The sequence below is a fragment of the Lepisma saccharinum genome, chromosome 4 (genome assembly GCF_977018435.1).
Source record: "Lepisma saccharinum chromosome 4, izLepSacc3.1, whole genome shotgun sequence".
In the NCBI taxonomy this organism is placed as follows: Eukaryota; Metazoa; Arthropoda; class Insecta; order Zygentoma; family Lepismatidae; genus Lepisma; species Lepisma saccharinum.
In genome coordinates this window covers 61681603-61706381 of record NC_139232.1, presented here as the reverse complement: position 1 = coordinate 61706381, position 24779 = coordinate 61681603, and the positions used below count along the sequence as shown (strand labels likewise).

General features: G+C 38.2%; 1 protein-coding gene across 3 annotated transcripts; it reads left to right on the top strand.

The window, feature by feature from the left end:
* Window positions 1–27: 27 nt before the first annotated feature.
* Window positions 28–21906, top strand: Trp1 (translocation protein 1). 3 transcript variants are annotated; one of them, XM_083120594.1, is made up of 8 exons: window positions 28–160; window positions 3100–3223; window positions 6032–6131; window positions 7619–7772; window positions 10920–11107; window positions 17035–17221; window positions 19455–19582; window positions 21072–21906. In XM_083120594.1, the coding sequence occupies exons 1-8, from the start codon at window positions 104–106 to the stop codon at window positions 21187–21189; spliced, it is 1056 nt and encodes a 351-aa protein (XP_082976720.1). In that variant the 5' UTR covers window positions 28–103; the 3' UTR covers window positions 21190–21906. The 3 variants fall into 3 exon arrangements, with proteins under 3 accessions (XP_082976720.1, XP_082976722.1, XP_082976721.1); XM_083120596.1 differs by having other exon boundaries at window positions 85–152; XM_083120595.1 differs by lacking the exon at window positions 28–160 and adding an exon at window positions 294–408.
* Window positions 21907–24779: the final 2873 nt, after the last annotated feature.

Sequence of the window (24779 nt, the reverse complement as noted above, 5' to 3'; positions counted from 1 at the left end):
TTATCAGTTGAATTAACATTAATAATGAAAGAACTTGGACAAAATGAGTATTTCATTTGATTTCATTATCTCATGACAGAACACGGGAGGGGGGAGGAGGTATATGGGCAAAAGTAATGACAACATGGCTGAAAAGAGGAAGTCTAAAAGACGTAAGGAGGTAATCTTTTTTGTGACTGTATTTGCTTGATGGACCTTCTTAATTCTTGTTTTTGTGAGACGTTGATGTAATAAATGTCACGACTTTCTTAGCATGCTGCGAGTATCATATTACTTTTTATACGGGGGTTAAAAAACAAATAATTTTATGCATAGCGGTACCTTGGCTAGAGCAATTAGAAGTTACTCTTGCGTTACAAAGGAGAGATGTATAAACCTTTCATGTTGCTTCCACGTTGCTTTAGTGAGGTAAATTGTAGTGAAAACTTACGTTATTTGGATCTTTATCTTTCATTTTGAGTTGAAGTGTTGATAAATGGGGTTTTTCAATCAAAAAAATCATGTCCGGCAACGAGCGATAACAGTAGTACACAAAATCCAAGAATAAAATCTGGTCGTGGTTACTACGTAAAAGAGACATGACATTCATTTAATATTTTTACGCACATGCCAGGCATGAAGCTGAGAACACACAATGAAAGTTCCACTGTTGTTTACGTACAGTCTGTTGCAACATTATATTTAGAATTTGACGCATATCGTAAACCAGTTACGTGTTCTCTTGTGTGTTTGTATGAGTTGGCAGTGTTTACTAAAGCTGTAACACGTACCCGAACAATAGCCATTTTTCTAGAAGTGTTTTTCGCTGGCGACAATGTTGATTTAAAACTATACAATCTTTATAAAATTATATGAAAGTAACCAAAATATAATCGTTAATAGCTTTGTATTGGGCAGATTTTTTTAGTACCTTTTGGGAGCGAATTTACAATATAGAGAATATCTCAAATTTCGTTAATATTTGGTATACTAACTAAATTTGGCCTTCTAATCACGAATCTGTTGTTAAAATGCAGGGGTCACGTGTGGAAATCGGGGAAAAAATGCGATAGAAGTGATTTTTTTTAAGAGCTAGCTGTATCACATTGTTTTATGAACAAATTTTAACTATGCTTGCCTATCCTATCCTAACCTAACCTTACCGGAAATGGTTCGTGGGGCTATCTGTGAATGGTTTGTGGTGCTACCCGTGCATGGTTCGTGAGGCTACAGCTTCCTCACTGTGCAAGATGCCATTTTTCTAGAAGAACGCTGGAACACCATTGCCAAACTTACTGGCCACGTCCATCCTCCTCCACTTATATAACTTTTGCACATTAACAATTTTATCACTCCTTTGTTCCTTCATGCTTCAACGATTTATGATCTGCAAGTAACAAAGCAGCAGTGTGGCAACGCTGTAGACAGCGCAACGAATGCCGAACGTCACTTGTTCATATCATCAAACATGGTTCCTATGTTTCTGTATGGAGAATGATCGCGGTTATGAAGAACATAATTTTGCAACATATATAGATGTAAGTGTACAATTTCTACACGTTACCCCAAAATCTTAACTCCAGATACGTTACCAGGACTGCATATTTAGTGAGTATAAGAAGTAGGAAAGAAATTGGAGATATTCTCTGTATTGTACATTCTTACCAGCTTTTGCACCACCAACATACACAATTTCACCAGATAGCTCTAGAAAATTTCCTATGTGGGGGATAAAAGAAAAATAATAAATTCAAGTGATGACATTGATCCCCCTGAAAGCTTTTCTTTGAAAAGTGCATTTCTGATAATTTTTTCCCCCCCAAGGCTCCAGGCGACTATTTACAAATTTCTTCCTTTCGGATTGAATGTTCCTTTATCTGTATAGTGCTATAGTAGTTGATGGGTTTGTAATACTATCTCGATTATCTTTCTACACCTAACTGAAGAGTCTGGTATACTTCGCTTATTCCTGATTGTAAAATACTCGTATTTTACATGGTATATTTCAGATTCTAAACAAAGTTTGAAGTAGTTTCAGCTCAAGTTCTTAACCATGAAGAGCCGTGGTGGCCTAGTCAGTAGTTGATAGGGTGTCTGACTGCCACATTGGAGGCCAGGTTTGATTCCTGAAGTGGGTGATCTAAGGTCGGAATTTTCCCAGCCTTGTCCCCATGCAAAGCAGCTCCAAGGCTCACCCACCCTCACTCACCTGGTGGGTAAAGGCAGTCTGAGCATGGTGCTAATCACATCACCTCCAAAATTGCAGAGATTGAGAATGTGTGGAACCCTACCCCACATCTTCTAAGTGTGCCTTCATGCTATATGCATTTGAACTTTACCTAACATAGCCAGGAAATTATTTTTTTGACTCGTACTGCGAACATTCGTGTTAAATTGTAGTCACTGGACAGTGAGAGTGCTTTTTGTTATCCTTACAGTACAAATATAAGTGAGCTCATCTGGGAGGGTCAAAAGTAAACCTTTATAATTTATTGGATTTACTTTATTGAACTACTAAGTTTCTTTAGAACTGCGAATACATCTTTATTTTGGCCATTGTATGTGATCCACCATTGTGAGGAAATTGGGGAGCAACAAATGAGGTGCGTAACCTGGTCATGAAAACAATGACTGGTGATTTGTTGTGCTTACCACACGTCGGCCCTTAACTAATTGGATGATCTCAGCTCTGCTGGAGCATGTGGGAATGAGGCCTGCAGTCTGTAGGTAGGCTCAAACTCTGGGTGGTGGTTGTTGTTGTTGTTATTATTATTATTATTATTAAATGAGGCCAAGTATTGTAAAGTACACAACGAACTGGAGAAAACCTATAGATGCAAGGGAAAACATAGCCATTGGTTTGAGGTTAGTCATGCTTCTCTTGATCTAGACTGTTCTGCTTCATCAGCTTGTCTTGTTTGATGAGGACAATGCAAACTCACCTGATAGAGTTTGAATGCCTTCTGGCACAGATCACTGTCCACCATGTGGCCAAACAGATTGCTGTGACCGTCGATTTTTTGTCTCTCTGATAGCTAAACATTGGATTGTATGGATTAATAATTTGTGTCTTATTCATAGAAGTGTTTATTAAGAAGGAACTGGTTTCTTTATTTTCAGGATGGCCCTGGAGAAAAAGAAGATAAGCCAAGCAAGGATGAATATGATATTGCAAAGTGGTTACGCAGAAATGTGTCAACAAAGAAGACCAAGTTCTTGAATCACAATGTTGAATATTTTACAGGTAAAGGGAAATATGAAAACAGCTGAAAAAGAAAGGAAACTATGTAATCTGATTTTTGTGATTTGTACAGGAGGAAGAGAAATGCATGGAATGGCAACTAAGAGGAAAATTATGCTAGGAATGTTTACCTGCAGTGCTCTGTAGAGAAATGAGTCATCAAAACTGAATGCAGTGCAATGTGGAGTGAAAGGAAGATGAAGTAGTTAAGGCCAAAGGCTAAGGGTTGAACATAAGTACCTATTGAAACAATGTGTGGGTATCATCTTTCAAAGGTTACTAGAAACCACCCAACAAATAATCATATGATGTGTTATAAAGTGAGAGAAGAGTAAGGTTGACTTTGTAGTTGAAACTTGTCTTAAGGAAGGGGCCATGGGAACAGGGATGCAAAGTTTAGTGGTTAAGAAACCAAAGAAAGGGAAATGACGAGTACTGTACCAGCCAAGCTTGCCAACTATCCTATTAGTTTCAAACTAACATCAAACACACATTCTTACCTAGTTTAAAAACTGGATAAAATGCCACCGGGCAACAGCATGAGAATAAAAATATAATTAACCTTTTGTGTCCCAAGCGTCTCGATCGAGACACTGTGTCAAGGTCGTAGTTTTTACGTTATAACTTTTCGATTTTTTTTATATTGTTCCTAACACATGTATTTAACAGAAATGTTTTTTTGCATTTTTTTGTCTTCATGAAAATGGAGGGGAAAAGGGACTTCTCTTTTGCATCTCTTTTCAAGGTCAAATTTTTGTCGAGAAAGGAAGACTGGCTTTGTTGTTCTAAAGCAATGCTTTTCACTCCCTCCTGTTAACTGCATTCGAAGGAAGCTTGTTTATCAGTATCCGATGTCAAAATGAAAGTTTTCCGTGAGGGCGCAAGCAGGTGGGGGGGGGGGGAGGGGAAGACTGGTTGTTGAATCTGCATTGTGAGAATGGAATTTCGAAGCGCGCTGAAGGAAACCTTTGTTTTTTTAGCACAAGTTGCAATGGAGGTTACCCTGCATTGTCTAAGAATAGAATTTCAAGCAGCTGCAAGAATTGGCGCTCATTTTTCACTGCGTTCTAGCTTTTCGTCCGTGAATGTTGTTCATAGGTGTCGTTTTGTGCCCAAGTGCGAGGACATTTTTTGGGTGGTGACAATTTTTTAAAATAATGTTTGGGGGTTTTCTCCCTTCCCCCTCCATATATTTGCATAAATTTTGCATTTTGTGCATTTTGACATTTTTTCGGAGGGGGGGGAAACAAAGTATTTTTAAGGGGATTTCCCCCTCCATATATACGCCGAATGTGCATAAATTATATATCATCTGAATCTGTGATTCATTCTGCGTACAACGGTATTTCGTTCATATCTCCAGGGCAAATAGTCTCTGAGCTAAAGTCATTTCAAGGTACCACTGCATTTTGAAGCTTGAATCAGTCGTTCCGACCATTCCTTTTGGGGGTACAACTCAAGTTACATTGGTCATATGATAATAATGCAAATATTTCTGTGTTCCTTACATAATAGCGATCATTTCCATGTGCATGTCGACACTATCATGTACTTTTTTCTTGGGGGGAGGGTGGGGGAACCAATTTTTTTTTCCGAAATTTTGGAATTTTGAGAGTTAGCCCCCTCCCCCCTCCACATATATGCCGAATTTGCATAAATTTCATATAGTCTGAATCTCTGGTTCATTCCGCATGCAACGGTATATTATCAGTTATCACTCATCTCTCTAGGGCAATTAGTCTCCGATCTACACTCATTTAATTGAAACTGCATTTTGCTCAAAATTGGCTCGGGACAGAGAGGCTTACATGTGAAAATGGCCTTGGGACTCAAAAGGTTAATGTTTTGGGATGTTGCATCCCCATTGGCCAGTTAAAAAATGAAGGGACAGGAAATTATGTTAAACATTTCTTTACTGCATTTGATTTTTAGCCAGAGTTAGGTACTTTTTGCTTATGTCTATGTCTTTATCACTTTTGAAGCAATATTACCATAGCCAGTGAAGATGAGAGTGATGTTAGCTCTCAAAAGCTTGGAATCTTTTCCTTAGCTCTCAAAAGTTTGGAATCTTTTCCTTAGCTCTCAAAAGTTTGGAATCATTTCCTTAGCTCTCAAAAGCTTGGAATCTTTTCCTTAGCTCTCGAAAGCTTGGAATCTTGTCAACAACTCACCTGGTGGATAGCCCATGAGAATCTGTTCATCATTCATCGCCAGGAAAGCTTAAAGACTTACTTCATATAAAGCCGTTGTAGTTTCCGGCGTGAACACTCCCCTTTAACCAAGGCTGTTGTGTTACTGGGGGAGGATAGGTGATGTGTTTTGCCAACTGCAGAGTTGCCTACATACCACAGTAGATGCTTGAAACAATCAGTCTCACAAACATGTTCTTGAAATCCGCCCACAGTGTTTTGCTAATAAACGGGCCTGAGAATAACTCTAGCCGTAGATTATGTGAATTTCCAAATGGCACAGAACATATATTCCTGCTGACAATATTACGTCTGGGCTTTCATGAAATTATATGAAAGTTACATATTTCAACAAACATGAAAAATTACTTTTACCTGAACTGATATTAAAAAAACAAGCAAAAAAGAAAAGTGCAGTAGAGATCAGTTTCAACTACAGTTTGGTCCTTCAATGCAGAGAAATTTACCACTTTTATTATTTTTATTTACACCTTCAATTTAATCATCATCATGTATTTTTTATATGAAATGTAATTATCTGTCTCTGCTTTGGTAATTTGGTTCATAACAAACATCAAGAGACAAAATTGGTGCACTTAATTTAATTATCACTTATTTGCAGCTTGTAAGGCTGTTGATGCCTTAATGGAAACAAGCTGGGCCCATTCGAAAGGTGGATCTCTGTTTGCAACCAGGCAGGATGTTGTTAACATGTTGGATTTGTAAGTATTTAATTTTCCCATTCTGTAAAAGTGGAGTATTAACAGAATTATTGTTTATCATTTTTATTTAGCTCGTGATACCATTCCAGTGGAAATAGTTTATTATGTCATCTCTTATCATAAATGAGAGAAGTTGCATTTTTCTCAAATTTTTTTTAATACTATTTTTTTTTAAAAAAACAACAACTTTTCAAGCCATGAACAAAGATCAGTAACAAACAATTTCTTGATACTGTGTAAAGGTTTTACACACAACCTCTTCCCTACCTACCTCTCTACCTTCCGATTGATTTTTAACAATTTTGCACTGTCTTCCAAATGGCATAGTAACATTACCTTGTAATTAGTGGATTGATTTTGATCCTTGCTGAAGGTACATTACACAGTCCTTTGGATCCCATTGTAAATTGTAAATCCAGTTTTCATTAGCCTGTGTGAACATATAGTGGATTTACCAGAAATTGAATGAGTTTTTGAGGACTTTTGTCACTAAATTAGAATCAGTTCCATTTCAAGAGACGTTCAATGAATTTATTTCATTAGTGCCCATTGCTTTAAAATAATATTTACACTTACTAGTTTTTTACCAACATAACTCGCAAGTCTAGAAATGTGGAAGAGAATCTGATGACAGTTACATTTGATTTGATTTGATTTGATTTTAAAATTGTGGGAGCGTCAGCACTTAGGCTATTTTGCTCCCGTCACATTATACGGGGGCCAGCCCCTTATCATTACAAAGAACAACTCTAACGTTGCAGAATTAAAAATCTTAAAATGTTCTGACTTCTGTTAAAAGCTGAGGCTGTAAACGGGCACTCAGCACACATAAGGACAAAAAACAGGACAACACACACAAAATTATACTGGCCATAGTGCCAGTCGCCAGAGCCTCGTTAGTCTTTAGTCCAGGGTGTACTAACGTGGAAGTGAGGTTGACATTTGGGTGTACTACGTGGAAGGTCACCCCTTACACCCCGACAGTTACATTTATCTTCTGAACAAGAGTGATATTTATGACTGACGTTGATATTTTGTTTTCCTTGGGCGGAGTGCATTGTCATGTTAGCCATTATCGTAGCCACGAATTTAATACCCTCAGGTCATCATCATTAAGGTTTCGGTTTTTTACGTAGCCAAAACATGCAAAATGTGTACAATAAATCATTGAAATATGTAAAATATGTAATTACATGAAAATGTGTAATCATATTTGTTTGTAGTCTTAGATCATTTGCTTCATTCACATGCTATTTTTTTGGGCTCAAGTGGATTTGCCACCATTTGAACTGCTGCCGTGCAGTCACCATTGTCTTATATTGTACAAGTTAATGGACGTAATAATGAAATTTGTTGATACAGTGTGGGTTGTACGTGTATGTGCATATCCTATTAATCGGGGTGCAAGAATTGAATTTCCAGTGGGGAAATGCATCAGCATTTTACATTATGTTTTAAACGTAACTTGTTTGCATTTTATATTACAGGATGCTAAGACACAAGTTTTTCCATCGAGCTAAGAAAATCCCCGTATCAGAGCAGGAACTGAAAGCAAAGCTGAAGAAAAAGGAAAAAGAAAAGAAGAAGGAAGATGCAGAGAGTAGCCATGCAGAGGGTGAGAAGAAAGAAGATGAACGAAAGGTAATCCTTGTTTATGATGTAAAATTTTATATGTACATTGTTCCATCTCCCTCCTTTCGTCTCTTTACTTGCTACTGGACACTTAACTACAACCTTAGTGACAATGAAGTTCGACCAGTCACAAATATAGGAGTGCGTTGTGAAAGAAGGAGAACACATGCATATGCTGAACATATTTTATTCAGCAGGCTACATGGAACAAAGGAAAACATAAATTTCCGCTGCAACGCAGCAATGTATGGTTTCCACACAAAATAAAACATTTTCGTCCATCTACACATGACATTGAAGTTCGACCACTGTTAGAGGGGATCCTGTTTACCATGGTGTGACGCCGCCCCGTTGGCGAATAACTGTGGCAATGCGTCGGGGCATGCTGCGGACGAGTCGTTCAAGGTATTCCACATCGATGCGGTGTCATTCCTCCTGCAGGCAGGCGATAAGAGCAGCTACTGTCGTGGGTCCCCTCTGTTGCACACGTCACTTAACATCGCGCCACACATTCTCAATGGGCGAGAGGTCGGGACTCGATGGTGGCCATGGCAGAGTTCGCACGTGATGACGAGTCAACCATTCTCTTGTCAGCCGCGCTGTATGAGGCCTGGCATTGACGTGTTGAAAGATGAGACGCTGCCTGTGGAACAGGTGCCTTTCGCACTGTGGGAAGATGCCGCTCCAGTATGCGTGTATAGGCGTGTGCATTCACAATGCCCTCACGGACGTGCAGTGGGCCAACCCCAGATGCCGTCATGCATCCCCATACCATCACTGACGCAGGTTTCTGTACCCGACGTGCATAACATTTTGCTTCATTCTGTTCCTCCTTCCGACAAATGACTGTTTTCTGTATTTTCCCGTACACAACATTGAAAATGGATTTGTCCGTCCACAAAACCCTGTTCCACTGCCGAAATGTCCATCCCCGGTACATTCGTGCCCACCGTAGTCGATTGCCTTTGTTCAACATGGAAAGGAAGGGTTTACGTTTCGCCTTGTACACTCTGTAACCGCATCGCTGTAGGTAACGGTGAATGGTTCTGGTTGACACTTCAATGTGAAAGCGTTCTCGAGTCCGCAGTCGTAATTCGGCCACAGAAACATGATTGTTGGTCTGGATATAGCACCTAAATATCCGTAGGTCACGCACGCTCAGCAGGCGTTTTCGACCGGGGGCCTTACCTGGCTCTGTAGTACCCGTACTTTGGTGGTGTTTGATGATGCAGTGGACAGTTGACTTGGGTAAGTTCAGTTGGCGCCCTATTTCCCGTTCACTGAAGTCCATCCTGTTGCAACTCAACCACTCTTCTCCTCACGGTGTTGTCAATAGGTTTGCCCCTGGCCATGGTGATGATGCACTGCGGTTCCTCGGTGCACAGAACGCGCTTTTTATACGGCGGACTACCTTATCGTGTCCGTGACGTCATGCTTCTGTCGAATGCGCCACTATCTGGAATTTTCCGTATGGGTCTGGTGCCTGGTCGAAGTTCAATGTCACGCGTATAGTTCCCCGTTTTCGTTCTTTACGTGACCTTGGGTGCAACATGCTGGGATCACGATTCTTGCCTGCTCACACGCCTCCTCTAACACACATGTGTCACTTCTGCGGGTCACCCATTCCACCGCCTATGCCTCTGTGCATTTAATCACGTATTCCTTTCTAGTCGAACTTCATTGTCACCAAGGTTGTAAGTAGATTTTTCACTGTTTCAGAAAGTTTATGGTTACCATATACATTATGGATTTATAGAGTATCATATTTTTGTTTTATATATTTCTGCCTAACCACCAAGGGTTCAGAGTTCAAGTACATGCATGAACATGGTTGTTTTTTTTTTTGTTTTTTTTTTTTTTTTAGTATCCCTTTGCCAATTTCATCTAACTATCATTTGTCCTCATCATTGTTATTAGTGTGAACAGGCAGAAAAGTGTTGTAGATACAGTGTGATTCAAAAAGATGGACTCAATTTCATATGGCTGGACTACACATTGTATGTGAATATTCTACATAACATTTTAGAGAGAAGAATCTAAAGTTTCAAATTACATTTGATTATACTCACAGTAAAATTTACATATGTTCAATGTGCCTCCCTCCATCCTCATGGGTAACATCTAGATGGTAGATGATTTCCTTCCCCACCAGAAGAATGATTTTGTCATTGAGTTCACCACGACAGTTGTGATACAGTCTTTTAGGCCATCCAAAGTTGTTGGTAGGGGTGGTACATAAACTGTTTCTTTTACGAATCCCCACAAGAAAAAGTCACAGTATGTATCAACATGACATGTGGTTTTGTGCTACATATGAGCCATTCTGCTTTCAACTGATGCTGCATGGCTATGGGATAGGCGAGCACTCTAGCAGTGGTATTTGAAACTTTAGGACCTCCACTTTCAAATGTTATGTACAGGGTGGCCAGAAAGTCCCTTTACACCTCCACTTATTTCATCCCTACATTCATAATATAATGTTGTGCTTCCGTTCATGGACCCACACACTTGTCACTAAGCGCTCCTCCAAAGTGAAGTAACTGGTATCTGCCATTGTTGTTCACCAAACACGGAAAGGCGCGACAATGAACTGGTCAACGCACAGACTTTATTCTCCCTCCGTGGGCAGTCACGTGGCAGTTACGCGGCAGGCACATGGCAATTCATGTGAGGAGCACTGTTGCCATATCAATGATCAGGTTTGGAGGTAAAAATCTTAAATATCTTACAATCTTACATTGTTATACGCATTTAGTTCAGGTGTAAAGGGACTTTCTGACCACACTGTAGATCTAGTTCAGGAAATATAGGCATACAGAATTGAGTCCATCTTTTTGAATCATGCTGTAATAAACAAGAGCTTCTTTTCCTAGTACTTCTGAAAAATATAACTCCGCGTTCATGCTATAGAGATCACCATAGTGTTGTCAAGTTGGAAATTCCAGTTGAATCCATGGTAAGACATGGATGTTCATTTGTAAGCCTCTCATTACTTCACCAATCATCCTGATCTTCGCATTTTTCCTTAAGAATTTGAAAAGTAACAAAATATCTAAAATGCATGTACAAATACAATAATAATATGGCCTAATTATTCTATATATATTCTAATATAAAACTTGGTCAAGTCTGAATACATTTTTTCTTGTTTTCCAGGAAGAGAAAGATAAGAAGAAGCGGAAAATCAGACTGGAAATGCATTTAGAGCAAATCTTTGTGGATGGCTTGGATGCCTATGTGTGGATATATGAACCAATACCTATCTACTATTGGTTCTTTGGAAGTTTACTTGTCATTGGGTCCATAGCTATTTGCTTGTTCCCCTTATGGCCATCATCTGTTAGGTATAGTTTGAAATTGTTTTAATATTTACATTAGGAACATTGGAAATATTGTCATGTATTGTTTTCAGTGCAACAATTGTAATACTTCAAGCTGCAAAATTCAAGATTTTGTTTCTAAGTTGAACTGTCTACAGTATGAATGTTTGTAGTGAGTTTCAATTGTTGACGTGCTTACAGCTAAGTTAATTACCTAAATGAGTACATTGTATCAGCTGTAATAATTATGGTTATTATTATTGGTATCAAACATCATTCCTCCTCCACATTAAAACACAATGAAATAACTCCATGAGGGTAGGGGAGGCATGATCATGCCATCCAATAGTGTTTTCTGATTGGATGACCAAGATGTGGTGAGTTTTGATTCTGAAAATATTGAAATATGTCATGGATATGGCAGGACGGACAAGCTCTTTCCCTACTGAATGCGCCACCTTGGAAATATTCACCAGTGCTAGATGAGAAATGAGAGATAAGATCGCAGGAATGTTCCAAAATACAACACGCGTGGCACCTGGAAGTCTCACCCATCTGTCTAGCTCTGAGTTCGAGATACAGCAATTTCCCGTGGCGAGCAACTTTTGGCCTGGTTGCAGACAACTTCCGGTAACCACTTTCATTAAAAGCGTGTTCTTTGTGCCCTGTAGAACTTCATAAAAAAAAAGGGAAACCATAACAGATAATCAAAGCAACATAGGCCAACTAAAAATCGTCAACCCTCTTAATGCGTTGTCATCTAGTTTTCCCGCAAAAGTTGATGTCGATCTTATGTAGGCTATGTTGCAACTCCCGTTTTCCAACTGTGCCGGTCATAAAATTTGCCAAAACAGTGTTCTGTTGGCTGAGTGACTTCTCCCTTTTTTTCTAGCAGCAAACGGGGGGGGGGGGGGGGGTTGCTCCTGTGTGCACACGGGCTCCTTTCCTTTGGCGTCTAAAATAAAGCAACCAGTTCCGAATACCTTCTTCAAAACGAACAAAAACGGCAGAACATTCTCCTACAACAGCTCATTATCCGCCACTGGTGCGCATGGTAATGCAATAATTGCAGAATTCAGGTCCCTCTTTCTTCTTTGAATGCAGTTATCTGGATAGGAATTATTGCCCGTATTATTGTCTGTTGCATGGTAAAACGTAATGCAAGGATCATTTTTCTTTTTCACACTGCTGATTAAAGTTCGGTCTTCGACAATTACGTTATCTTTAAAATGCGGATGATTTCCCTTCTGCCACCTGCTGCTCTAACTTCCAGCCGGTCTCATTGTGTTTACGCTGCAGCTGGCACCAGTGTTGTCTAGCGTCTGGAAAGCTGTCGCTTGCCGAGGCAATGACTCATCCAGCGCGAAGGAATAAGCCTCATTGTTTTGAATCTCGCAAAGCTGTTTTGATTTGACGATAACGAAATTCGATCTCCAGAAAGAAAAACAAGAGTTAAAACAACTTCATGACGCACATAAAGTTCGTATAATCGCCACTTTTCTTCAGAACTATTAGCGTGCTGCTGTTAAAAAAAAAACAGTGCTCAATGTAGGAATACGAGAGGAAAAGTTTTGGCGTAGCGAGTATTTGACCTCCAGAATACTCCTGAATTCTACAATAAATTGTTGATTAATCTCAAAATACGCAAGTTTCGTAAAGCTTGTTTTGAGTTCATTTTATGCTGATGAGCTAAGCGGGACTAAATACAAGGGCCACTATTTATAATTTGAGCCTTGGCAACACTGATTGAAGTTAGGCGCGATTTGACGTTTGCACGGAATCGTCTGGCATTATTAACCATAACGTACTTCAAATGTTTTGTCAATAGCTTGATTTGTGTTGTTTATGTTGCCTTGGAGATTGCGCGACAACAATAAAATGGAATTGACTCGTGAACATTTTTGTGCGATGATTTTTTACGATTTTCGACGTGGATTATCAAGACAAGAGTGCATCGATCAACTTACTTCCACATTTGGCGATGAAGCCCCATCCTTTGCCACTGTGAAACGCTGGTATAACGAATTTAATCGTGGCCGCCATTCGCTCACCGACGAGATTTGCGAAGGTCGTCCAAAATCAGTTGTTCAAGAAAACATTGATGCTGTGCAAAACCTAATACTGCAAGATCGTCATGTGACATACTGTGAGATTGAGGCAACCATAGGCATTAGTTCCACCAGCATACGAGGGTGGTTTGAAAAGTTCTCGGAATGGAATAGAAAGAAACGACTTACAACAGTGATTTTTTTTTATTTTTCAATGTAGTCTCCCTTTACACTAATGCACTTGGTCCAGCGATGCCTTGATCCCATCTCGAAAATTAGATTCCTCCAGGCCTGTGAAATACATGTCAACTTCGGCTATTAGTTCTTCCTTTGAAGAGAATCTACGTCCACCGAGGAAACTTTTGAGTTTGGGGAAAAGATGGAAGTCTGAGGGAGCCAAATCAGGCGAATAAGGCGGATGTGGCAACATTTCGTAACCAAGTTCATGAATGTTTGCCATGCCAACGACACTTGTGTGAGGGCGTGCATTGTCCTGATGCAAGATGATTTTCTTTCTTGCCAAACCTGGCCTCGTTTCCCGTATCTTATGCTTTAGTTGGTCGAGGAGATTAGCGTAGTATTGTCCCGTAATTGTTTGACGAGTGGGAAGATAATCGATCAACAGAATCGCTTTTCGCATCCCAAAACACTGACGCCATTACCTTTCCGGCCGACCATATTGCCTTTGCTTTCTTTGGTGGTGGTGAATCAACGTGTTTCCACTGCTTTGACTGTTGTTTTGTCTCTGGGGTATAGTAGTGGACCCACGTTTCATCTGTCGTCACAAACCGGCGCAAAAAATCTGTTTGGTTTCTCTTAAAACGAGTCAAACATTGTTCGGAAATGTCCACTCTGATGCGTTTGTGGTCCTGTGTTAAAAGTCGCGGCACCCATTTTGCAGATAATTTTCTCATATCCAATTCAACTGTTAAAATGTGATACGCCCGTTCGGATGACATTCCTATAGCTTCAGCAATTTCATGCACTTTCAGTCGGCGATCCTCCATGACCAATTTATGCACTTTTTCAATAATTTCTGGGGTAGTAGCACATTTTGGGCGACCACTACGTGGATCATCTTCTAAGCTGTCCCGACCAAATTTAAACTCGTTTGTCCACTTTGCAACAGTTGAATATGAAGGAGCAGAATCCCCCAGTGTGTTCAGAAAATTGGCATGAATTTCCTTTGCTTTCATACCTTTCTTTACGAAGTACTTAATCACCGCTCAAATCTAAATTTTTTCCATCTTCACAAAGCACTGAACGGGAACAACTACAAAGTGACGTCCGCACCACAGATCTCTACCCAGAACACTGACGTGCCACGTGTTTATTAATAAAGGATGGCCTATTACTATGCGGGAACCTCGTTGTTCTAGCACTGACATCTGGTGGTGATTCCGAGAACTTTTCAAACCACCCTCATATATAAAATATTACATGATCATTTAGCTGTGAGAAAGGTATGTTCTCGTTGGATCCCACACAATTTGACAAAAACTCAAAAAGACGCTCGCGTCAATTGGTGCAAACAAATGCCCAATAAATACAATCGTGGTACTTCAAAAGACGTATATAAGATTGTAACAGGTGACGAATCATGGATATATATGCATATGAGCCGGAACGTAAACAGCAGTCGACTGTATGGGTGTTTCAAGATGAACCCAATCCAACAAAAGTTGTTCACGCTCGAAGCACATCGAAACAAATGGTCGCCTGTTTTTTCGGGAAAACTGGTCATGTGGCAACTGTGCCTTTAGAGGAACATAGAACGGTCAAATCTGAATGGTACACAACAATTTGTTTGCCAGAGGTCTTCGGTCAAATACGGAAAACAAACAAACGCCGTCGGATCATTCTTCATCAAGACAATGCCAGCTGTCACACATCTCGTCTAACAACCAACTTTATGAACAGTCAAAAAATCGAATTGATGGGTCATCCACCATACAGTCCTGATTTGGCACCCAATGACTTCTTCTTGTTCCCGAATGTCAAGAATAAATTGCGTGGACAACGATTTTCGTTGGCGGAAGGCGCCGTTGATGCGTTCAAAAACCATATTATGGAGGTGTCTCAAGAATGTAGGAAAAACTGCTTTGACAAATGGTTCGAATGAATACAAAAGTGTATTGACCATAACGAGAATACTTCGAAAAACAATAAAGCAGTTTTCAATGCCAAATTCCTGTTTTTTTCATTGTTAGGCTCAAAATATAAATAGTGACCCTCGTATAGTTTAAATTGGGATCCAAAGCAGAGTGATTATCGAGTGCGGCACTGTTTAATGTGTCCTAGGATACACAGATCGCAAGTTGTGTGTTTCAGAGTGGATTACAAAGCAAGTTGAGGAAGAGTTTGGACTGATCCCTGCAAAGGGGAAAGGGGGGGAGTGAATATGAAGTTAACTGAAGCAAAGAAAACGTGACTTTTTTTACGATGTGGTTTAGACAGCCAAACCAGAACGAAATTTACAGCCCCGAGTTTTTTTGTGCCAGCGAAAGGTTGTGTTCTCTCCCAAGAGAATCTTCTCTTACCAGTTAATCCTGGACAATGTTCTTGTGAATGCACATAAAATCCAATATTCATTCTGTCCGATTATCTCCCATCTCTTGCTCGAGCCAGTGTGACTACTGTCAAGATTTTTCAGAGTTTCGCTTCTTGCAATACACGAGATTGTTTTTCTTTCTGTAGGTCTCCGCGCAAACGGGTTTCTTATGAACTAAAATTGTAAGAATTTCGTGGAAGAGCAACGACTTTGCACAATTAAAAGAAATAACATTTTTTAAAAGACTTTTTGCCACAACATGCATCCCGTGCATAACTGGTTGTATAACTCGGCAGGATAAATGGTGTTAACCGTCTCCTTGGAATCTTTGTGTCCGCGTAAGCTCAGTGTTCTCATTTTGTATAACATTTTTTACACTTTCTTTAAAACGTACAATATTATTATATAGTACATATAAAGCTTATTTTCTGAGGTACCACCCAAGTATAAAACATCCGTTGTTGGGGTAATTTATACTCTACTTTATTTCCCTGAAAAACAGGCGCCATCTTGAAAAGTTTGGATAACTCGAAGTTGTTTAATTCGAAGTTGACATTTTTTGGTCCCTTGAACTTCGTATTAACGAGGTTTTCCTGTATATATATTTATTTGTTTATTTATTTATGTATTTATTTATTTATTTATTTATTATGGAGGTGATGTGATCTGCACCATGCTCCACCTGCCTTTACCTCCCTAGAGTTACCCCCAGGTACCCATTGGTCTGAGGCTGAATAAGCCTCGGAGCCACTTTATGCAGGGACAAGGCTGGGAAAAAAAACAACCTTAGATCACCTACCCTGGGAACTGAACCCGGGTCTCTCCTTTGTGGCAGTCAGACCACCATGGCTCCAATAATAGAAGACTAAGAGTGTATATCAGCAATTGCAGCTACCCCATAGAAAATTATTTTTTTAATTGGAGAAAGTCCTCTCAAATTTGAATGAAACTATTAGGTCATATTTTAATTTAGCAGTTTCTACAGAGCTGTAAATTTAGTTCACTTGCTTCAAGGAATAAATTTTTATCTCCTACTGCTTCAACCCCCCGCTGCAAAAACCTAAACAGGAGAGCACCAAAGCACACTGGCAATGTTAGGCACAATAGAATTTTATACAGAGGTTTGTTATACCCTGAAACACATACAAATCTGTTCACAGGAATGGCACAGGCATTTAGGCTAAAATGCAGGCTTTATTTATTAATCTGTTATATCTAAATGGTGGTTTTAATATTGACTAAGTTCTTTGTTAGATTTGTGAAAATATGAAAACCACATTCTTTGGTTCATATTTATTCTTTGAGTGAATTTGAAGTGTGTGAAATTGTTACAAGAATGATTCAAATTGCAGGAAAGGAGTGTATTACTTGAGCATAGCAGCAGCAGGATTCCTTATTTTCATCATAGCATTGGCCATCCTGAGAGTTGTTGTCTTCTGCTTAGTTTGGGTGTCTTCTTTCGGCAAACATCACTTATGGATATTCCCAAACCTAACAGAGGATGTAGGATTCCTAGCATCTTTCTGGCCTCTGTACAAGGTTGGTGTAGATTTAAATTTCGAGATTCAAGTGTACATTGCATAATCAGAGAAGTGATTACACACTGCCTCAAAAAAGTGGTTTGTTTATTATTATATTAAAAGCAGATTTATATTTTTTGCTCCTGTACATGACAGGATGAATTTTGCCAAAGTATGTTAAAGGTGGTAAATAGTTCTTTGTCATGTTAAACTGTAGTGTCATCATCATTAGGTGTTAGCATGATAGAATTTAAATTAGTTATAGCTTTTAAAATTCTGAAAAAGGAAATCTTATTACCTTGGTTTCGTGAGAAGTAAAACATAATACATGCTGTTTTCCAAATTACTGAAACTACAGATGAGTACATAAAAAATTCATTGTTTTATATGGGAAGTTTGGACATGCAGCATAATACCCTATTGCTAGAGGCACATATTTTTGGTAAATAAAGAAGCAAAACTTTGGTACAAAATCAGTCAATTTTGGGTTCAAAAGAGGTAAATAAAATAACATTTCGCTGTTATAGCGATGAAAAAGCAGTATATAAAAATAATGTTTTGATTTTAAAAATGTGAATATAATCCAAAATTTAATTTAGAAACTGCACTTCTTACACAAAATAAATATATCCCTTCTAATATCACATTTATGTCCTGAACAGTGCCCGACCCTGTGGTCGAGTGGTTAGCACATCGCGCTGCGATGCCAAGGGTCCCGGGTTCGAATCCCGTTCGGGCTTGGTTGTTTGTGAATGTCCATTCAGCAATTTCATCATTTCATCACTCATCCCCATCTTCGCAAATTAGCCAAGAGGCACAAAACGCAAAGTAAAATAAACTAAATCAAATCAAATCAATGTCCTCAACAGAATATTAAGTATAAAGAGTATAAAGAGGTCAATTTTTGCTTCTCGAATATTTACAGGAGAATTAACTAATTATACGTGAATTGCATAAGTCACAGGATAATTCTGACTTCAGAATGTGTTGCATCCGTAAATAAACTCTAAATTTCGTGTTTGAGTGTATTTTGCATTTTGCAGTTCATTTCACATCATTTCGTGACAAATCAGGGTAGGAAAATCCATCCCACACCTTTAAGACATATGAAAAATTAACAATACAATGTTTTATTTCACATTTCGTGTTTTCGTCAAAAACTGTATATGCATGCATCTACCTATTGCTGAAAAACATACAACCAATTTTATGCATGAAAAAATCATTAAAATTATTGTTATTTGAGATGGGACAGATTAATCGGTACTGTATCGGTATCGGCCGATATAGGCATATTGGTGTATTGGTTTTACCAGTAAAATTACCGATCCAATATATCTTTAAATATCTTATAATTTTGCGCAAAATTCTGCCATTTTGTTATAATTTTTATGAATAATCTCCATGCCCTACTTCTTCAAAAAGTAAATGTCTAAATGTGCAACTTCTTTTGCACTGCACTCACCTCGAAACCTGTACGATTGAAGAAGGTTAATGACCCATTCAGATTCTTCAAGGCCTATTTGGAATTTTATGTTGGATCAGTAGAATATTGGTAATTTTTTATTGGAACTTTATTGATATTGGTCAAAATTTCATATCAGCCCATCCCTAATTTTTATGCACTTTGGTAACATGTCACCAGATATTAAAATTCAGCTAATGACAAGGTTAAAACATTTTAGTCCCTGCAGAGGCATCTGTATTGTTAGTATATGATCTTGGCAAAGCATCACACACAGACTGAAGAAAATTGCCATATAAGCAACATTATAGGGCAGAGGTCTTGAACCTAGCAGCTGTTTGCATATATGATCCAGTGTCAACAGTTTTTATCAATTAAATTGACAATTATAAAGTTAATAATTTCAGAATATTGAATTGATAAGATGTCTTAGAGAATTTAAAGCTCAGTTATTGAGAATCAGAAATGAAATCACAAGTCGTAAATTATATGTAAAACTTGAAATACTATAAATATTTTTATCTCTTGACTGGCACCAAATATGTTAAGCACATAAAATATTTATGCACAAACAGTACAACATTGCAGTTATTTTATACTATAAAAGTTGCCTTGGTCAGCATTTTAATGTTTTACTGTCAAGTATGTACACATATATGTTATTACAATGCAGCGTTATTAAAGTGCATTAGCAAATACATATAATATACCATGTATGTAATTGCATTATTATTATTAGTATCATTATTAGTAAGTACACAATTGCTTACTTATTTTGTATTTACAGTATGAATACAAAGGTGGTACTTCAGATGATAAAAAATCAGTTAAAAAGAAAAGAAAAGAAAAAGATTCTGACAATGAAGAAGAACAAGAAACAGAAAAATTCATAGAAAAGGAAGAACCTCCAGAAAGGTAAGCAGTATTTATGTGCACAATTTACACTAAAAGCATGTAATGAAAAGATAAAAGTTTATAACAAATACAGTTAGTGATACAAGTTGCTGCTTGTTAATTATTGCATGGTGGATTTCCAATCGTGTGTCTTAGTGATTTTACAACTAATTATTTTTTGTGGAGTGCATTCACCCATAAGGTAGGTGATGAGAGAGAGTAGCAGTACGAGATGAATGTCATATCTTTGGCTTGATGCTGATGAACTCCTCTGCCTGTGTTAACACAATGGTAAGTGAATGTTACTTTCATACTGCTGGAAGAAATAATGTATCAGGTTTTGAACACATTCTGGTTGTGTAAAGGGCTATGCCTGTCACACAACTATTGTCCAATAAGATGGGTGATGTTCATCTCCCCCCCTCCGCCCTTCACTATACATCCATAAATGAATGACAGGTATCTCTTGTGTATGTGTATTTATATTCCAATCGCAGATGTGTGTGTATTTTTCCCATGGCCGCTGAGTTTTCATTGTACTCATTGTCGAATTAAGTTGAGGTTTTGTTTATTCTGTAGAGAATGCCACTGAAAAATTTAGACACAGATCACATTGTGGAAATGATACCACTTTGGATTTCAAAGTTAGTGACAGTTTCTATTGTGAAAAGGATATGGTGTACTTAGTGTTTAGGTTATTTTTCATTATTTCTATATTACATATTAGAAATGTACATTCAAATAACTTTTATTACAATGTATATTTTTCTATCACAAAAAACACTTACTGAAAACCTTCCATAAATGTGAGCAAATGTATTGTAAAATGTATTATGTATCGGTGAATAACAACTTAGAATTTTTTAAAAAAATTAAAAACTGCAAAATCCACCATGGAAAAACATGATATTTTCTGGTCAGTTCCCTGTTAACCATTTCTGTCTACTAAAGGGGAAATTTGTGTGTTTTCAAATATTTTTTATTTTTTTGTGTAACGTTAGTTTGCATAAGCCTTGCTTTTGTACCCATAATTTCACATATGAAATAATCACAAAATTTATTGTCCACACAATGCTAGTGCAAAATTAATGATAATTATACATTTTACGCGATTTTCAGTTTCCTGTATATGTAGATTGCAGTATGAAGTTTTACTACAAAATTTCCACCCATTAAATTAATGAGTCAAAAATCCACATTTGCAGCACAATTTACATTCAAAAGTTGGGCAGAATTTATATTTTCTGTAATTCAAAGATTTTGGCATATGCAAAAGCTTTGAATTGTAGTCAGAACTTCAGTCAACTCTGGAAGATAATAAGCTGACATCAGTGTTGAAAGTTGAACTGGAATTTCCACTACCAATATCGAGTAATGTGTATCTAGTGGGTGTGGTCCAGCCATAATGTATATTTTTTATTTCTCCCTTTGCAGTAGTTTTGTTAGCATGTGGTGCTTATGAATAATAGAAACTTCTCTCTTGTAAATGATTAAATGGTTGTTCTTCCAGGTCACCTGAAGCTTCAGAGAAGGAACAGGACCGTTCAGAAAGTGAATCTGAGAGCAGTCAAAAGTCGCAAACGGGAAAGGATTTTGAAATGGTAGAAAAGGAAGAGGTGGAGTCTTAACGGGTTGCTTTCGTGGTAATATTTATCAGTTTCTTGGCTGAGAAGTTGGAGTGCTGGCAGTTGTTTTATCATTATTACTATAAGGTTTCTCCAATACTATGTTGACAGAAATTATTTACTTTTATTTAATATATAAATATGTTTTATTAAATTGTTTTGTTAAATTGTTGGAAGCTTAACTGTTGAGTAAACAAACTCGCAAGACAACCGTTGACTTTTAATAGTTGAAGAATTTCACAAGACCATAGATTGTAAAACATAATTTCTGACATCATTTGATTTTGAATGGATGATTGATAAGAGCATGTTTGCCCATTCCAAGGAAGATTGTTGTATCCTGAATTGTGCATATTAATTTATATATATATCGGAATGCATATATGTATCTCGTTTTCTATATTTATGTATTAGCAAGCATTACTGTATTATAAAAACTACATAAAAAAATGAAAGTGAGAAGGTTCGCATTAAAGAAATTCATTAACTTGGTATTATTTTCTTAGGAGGAAGAAGGTGATGACACAATCTTGTTCTTAGTTGCATACCTAATCCTACAGGTGACTTAAAGTGGATAGTCTTTTTTATTTTTGGAATATTTTACAAGACTTTTGTACTGTTCTTCTATGATTATCATAAGTTCCAAAGTGAAATTGAACTTCCATTCAACATAATTGGATAATGTAATAATGGTATAAATAATAAACAAAAATGAATCAATTTTCCTTAGAGTTTGAAACTGAATTGATTTTTAACTAGTACAAGGATGTTGTGCATTAGAGTGGGTCAAAAATGGGGTTCAAAAATTGTTTTGCAAAATTCAAAAACATAATTGGCTAAGAGTTGTGGTATGATTCTATAATCCCTCAAACAATATAAAGGTTTAAAATTATTTCTAGCTGAAGCACACTGGTTTGATAAATTTTACTTACCCCTCGAATATAGAACCAGGTATTTTTTGTGAAAATAGGTCAAACCAAAAGTGCACTATGTCTTCATATTACCCCTTACTAAAATATACATAATTATCTGAGAATCAATTGTAGCCAAAGCACATTGATCTCTAGTTCCTTTTCATTTTTTAAAATATAAATTTTACCAAGTATTACCCTGTAACCTTATCTCTCGATGCAGTATGTGAAAAATTTAAAAGTTTTTGCCAAATATAAACAACAATACGAGAGCAAATCAAAAAGTCTTTGCCCCTATTTTTTTTTTCAGCCAAAATATTACTGTGATTGAGAAACCAAAATGTGCATTCAATGCAGTAGGTTTTTCTTGGAACGGCCCAGCGTTAACTCTTGGCTCCTCCTCGGCACAACACTGCTGTCAGTTTGCAAAGATGGCTGTAGTACTCAACACGTCCACGTATGAGCAGTGAAGGATTATGGAGCGAGGGACAAACGCCCATCGACATTCATAGGAAAATGCAGCCGACGTATGGGGACAAGTGTCTTGCTTTCAGAACTGTGTGGTGGTGGTGTTGTGAGTTAGAAAATGGCCGAGAAGACCTTCATGACAATGTGGACAATCTGGTTATCCTCCACGATAATGCCAGGACCACCGACAGACTTCAGTCATTCAAATGGGAGATTCTGGAGCATGCACTGTTTAGTCCAGACCTCTCCCCCCCCCCCCCCGTGATTTCCACGTGCTCGGTCCACTGAAGAAGTTCCTGACAAGACAGAGGTTCATTTGCGATTACGAAGCGAAGACCGCTCTTCGGTGGTGGTTCCACGATCAACCAGCCAAATTCTACACCAGCGCCATCTCCAAACTAGTGGTGTGATGGGACAAATGCCTGAATCGTTGTGGTGACTATGTGGAAAAATAGTGCAAGGTACATAGAACAATTCCTATATTTTGATTTCCCTGCATGTTTATTATTTCGGCTGAAAAAAAAATAGGGGCAAAGACTTTTCGATTTGCTCTCGTAACAAAATATTATAAATATGTAAATCTTTAGGCTGCATCACTCACAGCTCACCTAGACACATAACTGCCATAAAATTCCACATCGACCACTTCATTTAGTATCTTAAGGGCATAGTTTCATTTGTATTGTTTACAGGCTAGTTTTTGTTTTGTTCACTTCAGTGTTCATTGTACACTTGGTTCCTTCACATGTGAGTTAAAGTTCTGCAGGAAGTTCCACATATCTGCCAACAGAATTGTTTTCACATGCCTCTAATTGTTATCCAATCTGAATAGGGAATGAAAAGCCATGTTTTGAGGCGGTAATTGTGAAATTAATTTTCTGGGATGAGTCATTCTCCAGCACTTACTAGCTAGCACTAGTATTAGTATCATCACCATCATTTTTCTCTGAAACTTGTTCTTTATCAACCTACTAGCTGACGTTGCCCGGGTGTTTAATGAATTCTAACTATAGCGTAAAATGTAACTAATTTTATTTACAGCTATTTAAAAGCATAAGTACAGTATACAAATTATAAAGTAATATATATTACAAATTCACTATAATATAAATTTAACAACAATTTACGAACAACATTTTGAGTTCCACCTCCAAGAGCAAGAATAAATAAATTAAACGGCATTGGGAGTGTAACTATTCATCTTAGCAGCCCCGAAAACAATGGATTCCACACCAATATCGGTCGTTTTACCTGTCGCCCCCCAACCCTAGAGTTGCCAGAGGTGTCTTGGAGTTGAACGGCATTGGAAGTGTCACTATTCATCTTGGCGACCCCGAAAACTATTGATTCCACTCTAATATCGGTCGTTTTACATGTCACCCATCTCCCACCCCTAATCCTAGGGGTGCCAGGGGTGTCTGGCAGTTGAACGCCATTGGGAGTGTCCCTATTCATCTTATCGACCCTGAAAACTATGGATTCCACACTAATATTGGTAGTTTTTGATTATTTTTACATGTCACCCCCTTCCCACCTCCATGGGTGCCAGGGGTGTCTTGGAGGTGAACTGCATTGGGAGAGTCACTATTCATCTTAGCGAGCCCAAAGACTATGGATTCCACACTAATATCGGTCGTTTTCGATTATTTTTAGATGTCACCCCCTCCCCCCACCCCTAGGGGTGTCTTACCCCCACAGTATTTCTTTCTAGATTGCAAGTGATACGAATTCCAAGTTTGGTTGAAATCGCTCCAGGCGTTCGAGAGTTATGCTGGAAGAAACACATATACACACACACACACACATCCATTTTTATATATTTGGTCTAGGAATTAATTCGTGTGCCTGGACAAGAGATGGCGTAACGAGCGTATCGTCCCACAGTTCCATGTAGCCACATATGCGTTGAAAACTCTTGTCAGCGCGCATCGTTCGTAGTATAGGGCAGTTGATTGACGCGTCAACAACAGCATTTTGTAGTCAACTGAACATGGTGCAGTTTGTGCCAGATAAAGTGTTATTGCGGGGTGTTCTGCTTCATTACTTTAACATGCAGAAAAGTGCTACCGAAAGTCATCGTGTTTTGGTGGAAGTGTATGGTGACCATGCGCTAGCTGAGCGAACGTGTCAGAAGTGGTTTGCACGGTTTAGAAGTGGTGATTTCGGCCTGGAAGACCAAGAGAGACCTGGACAGCCAAAAAAATTTGAAGACGA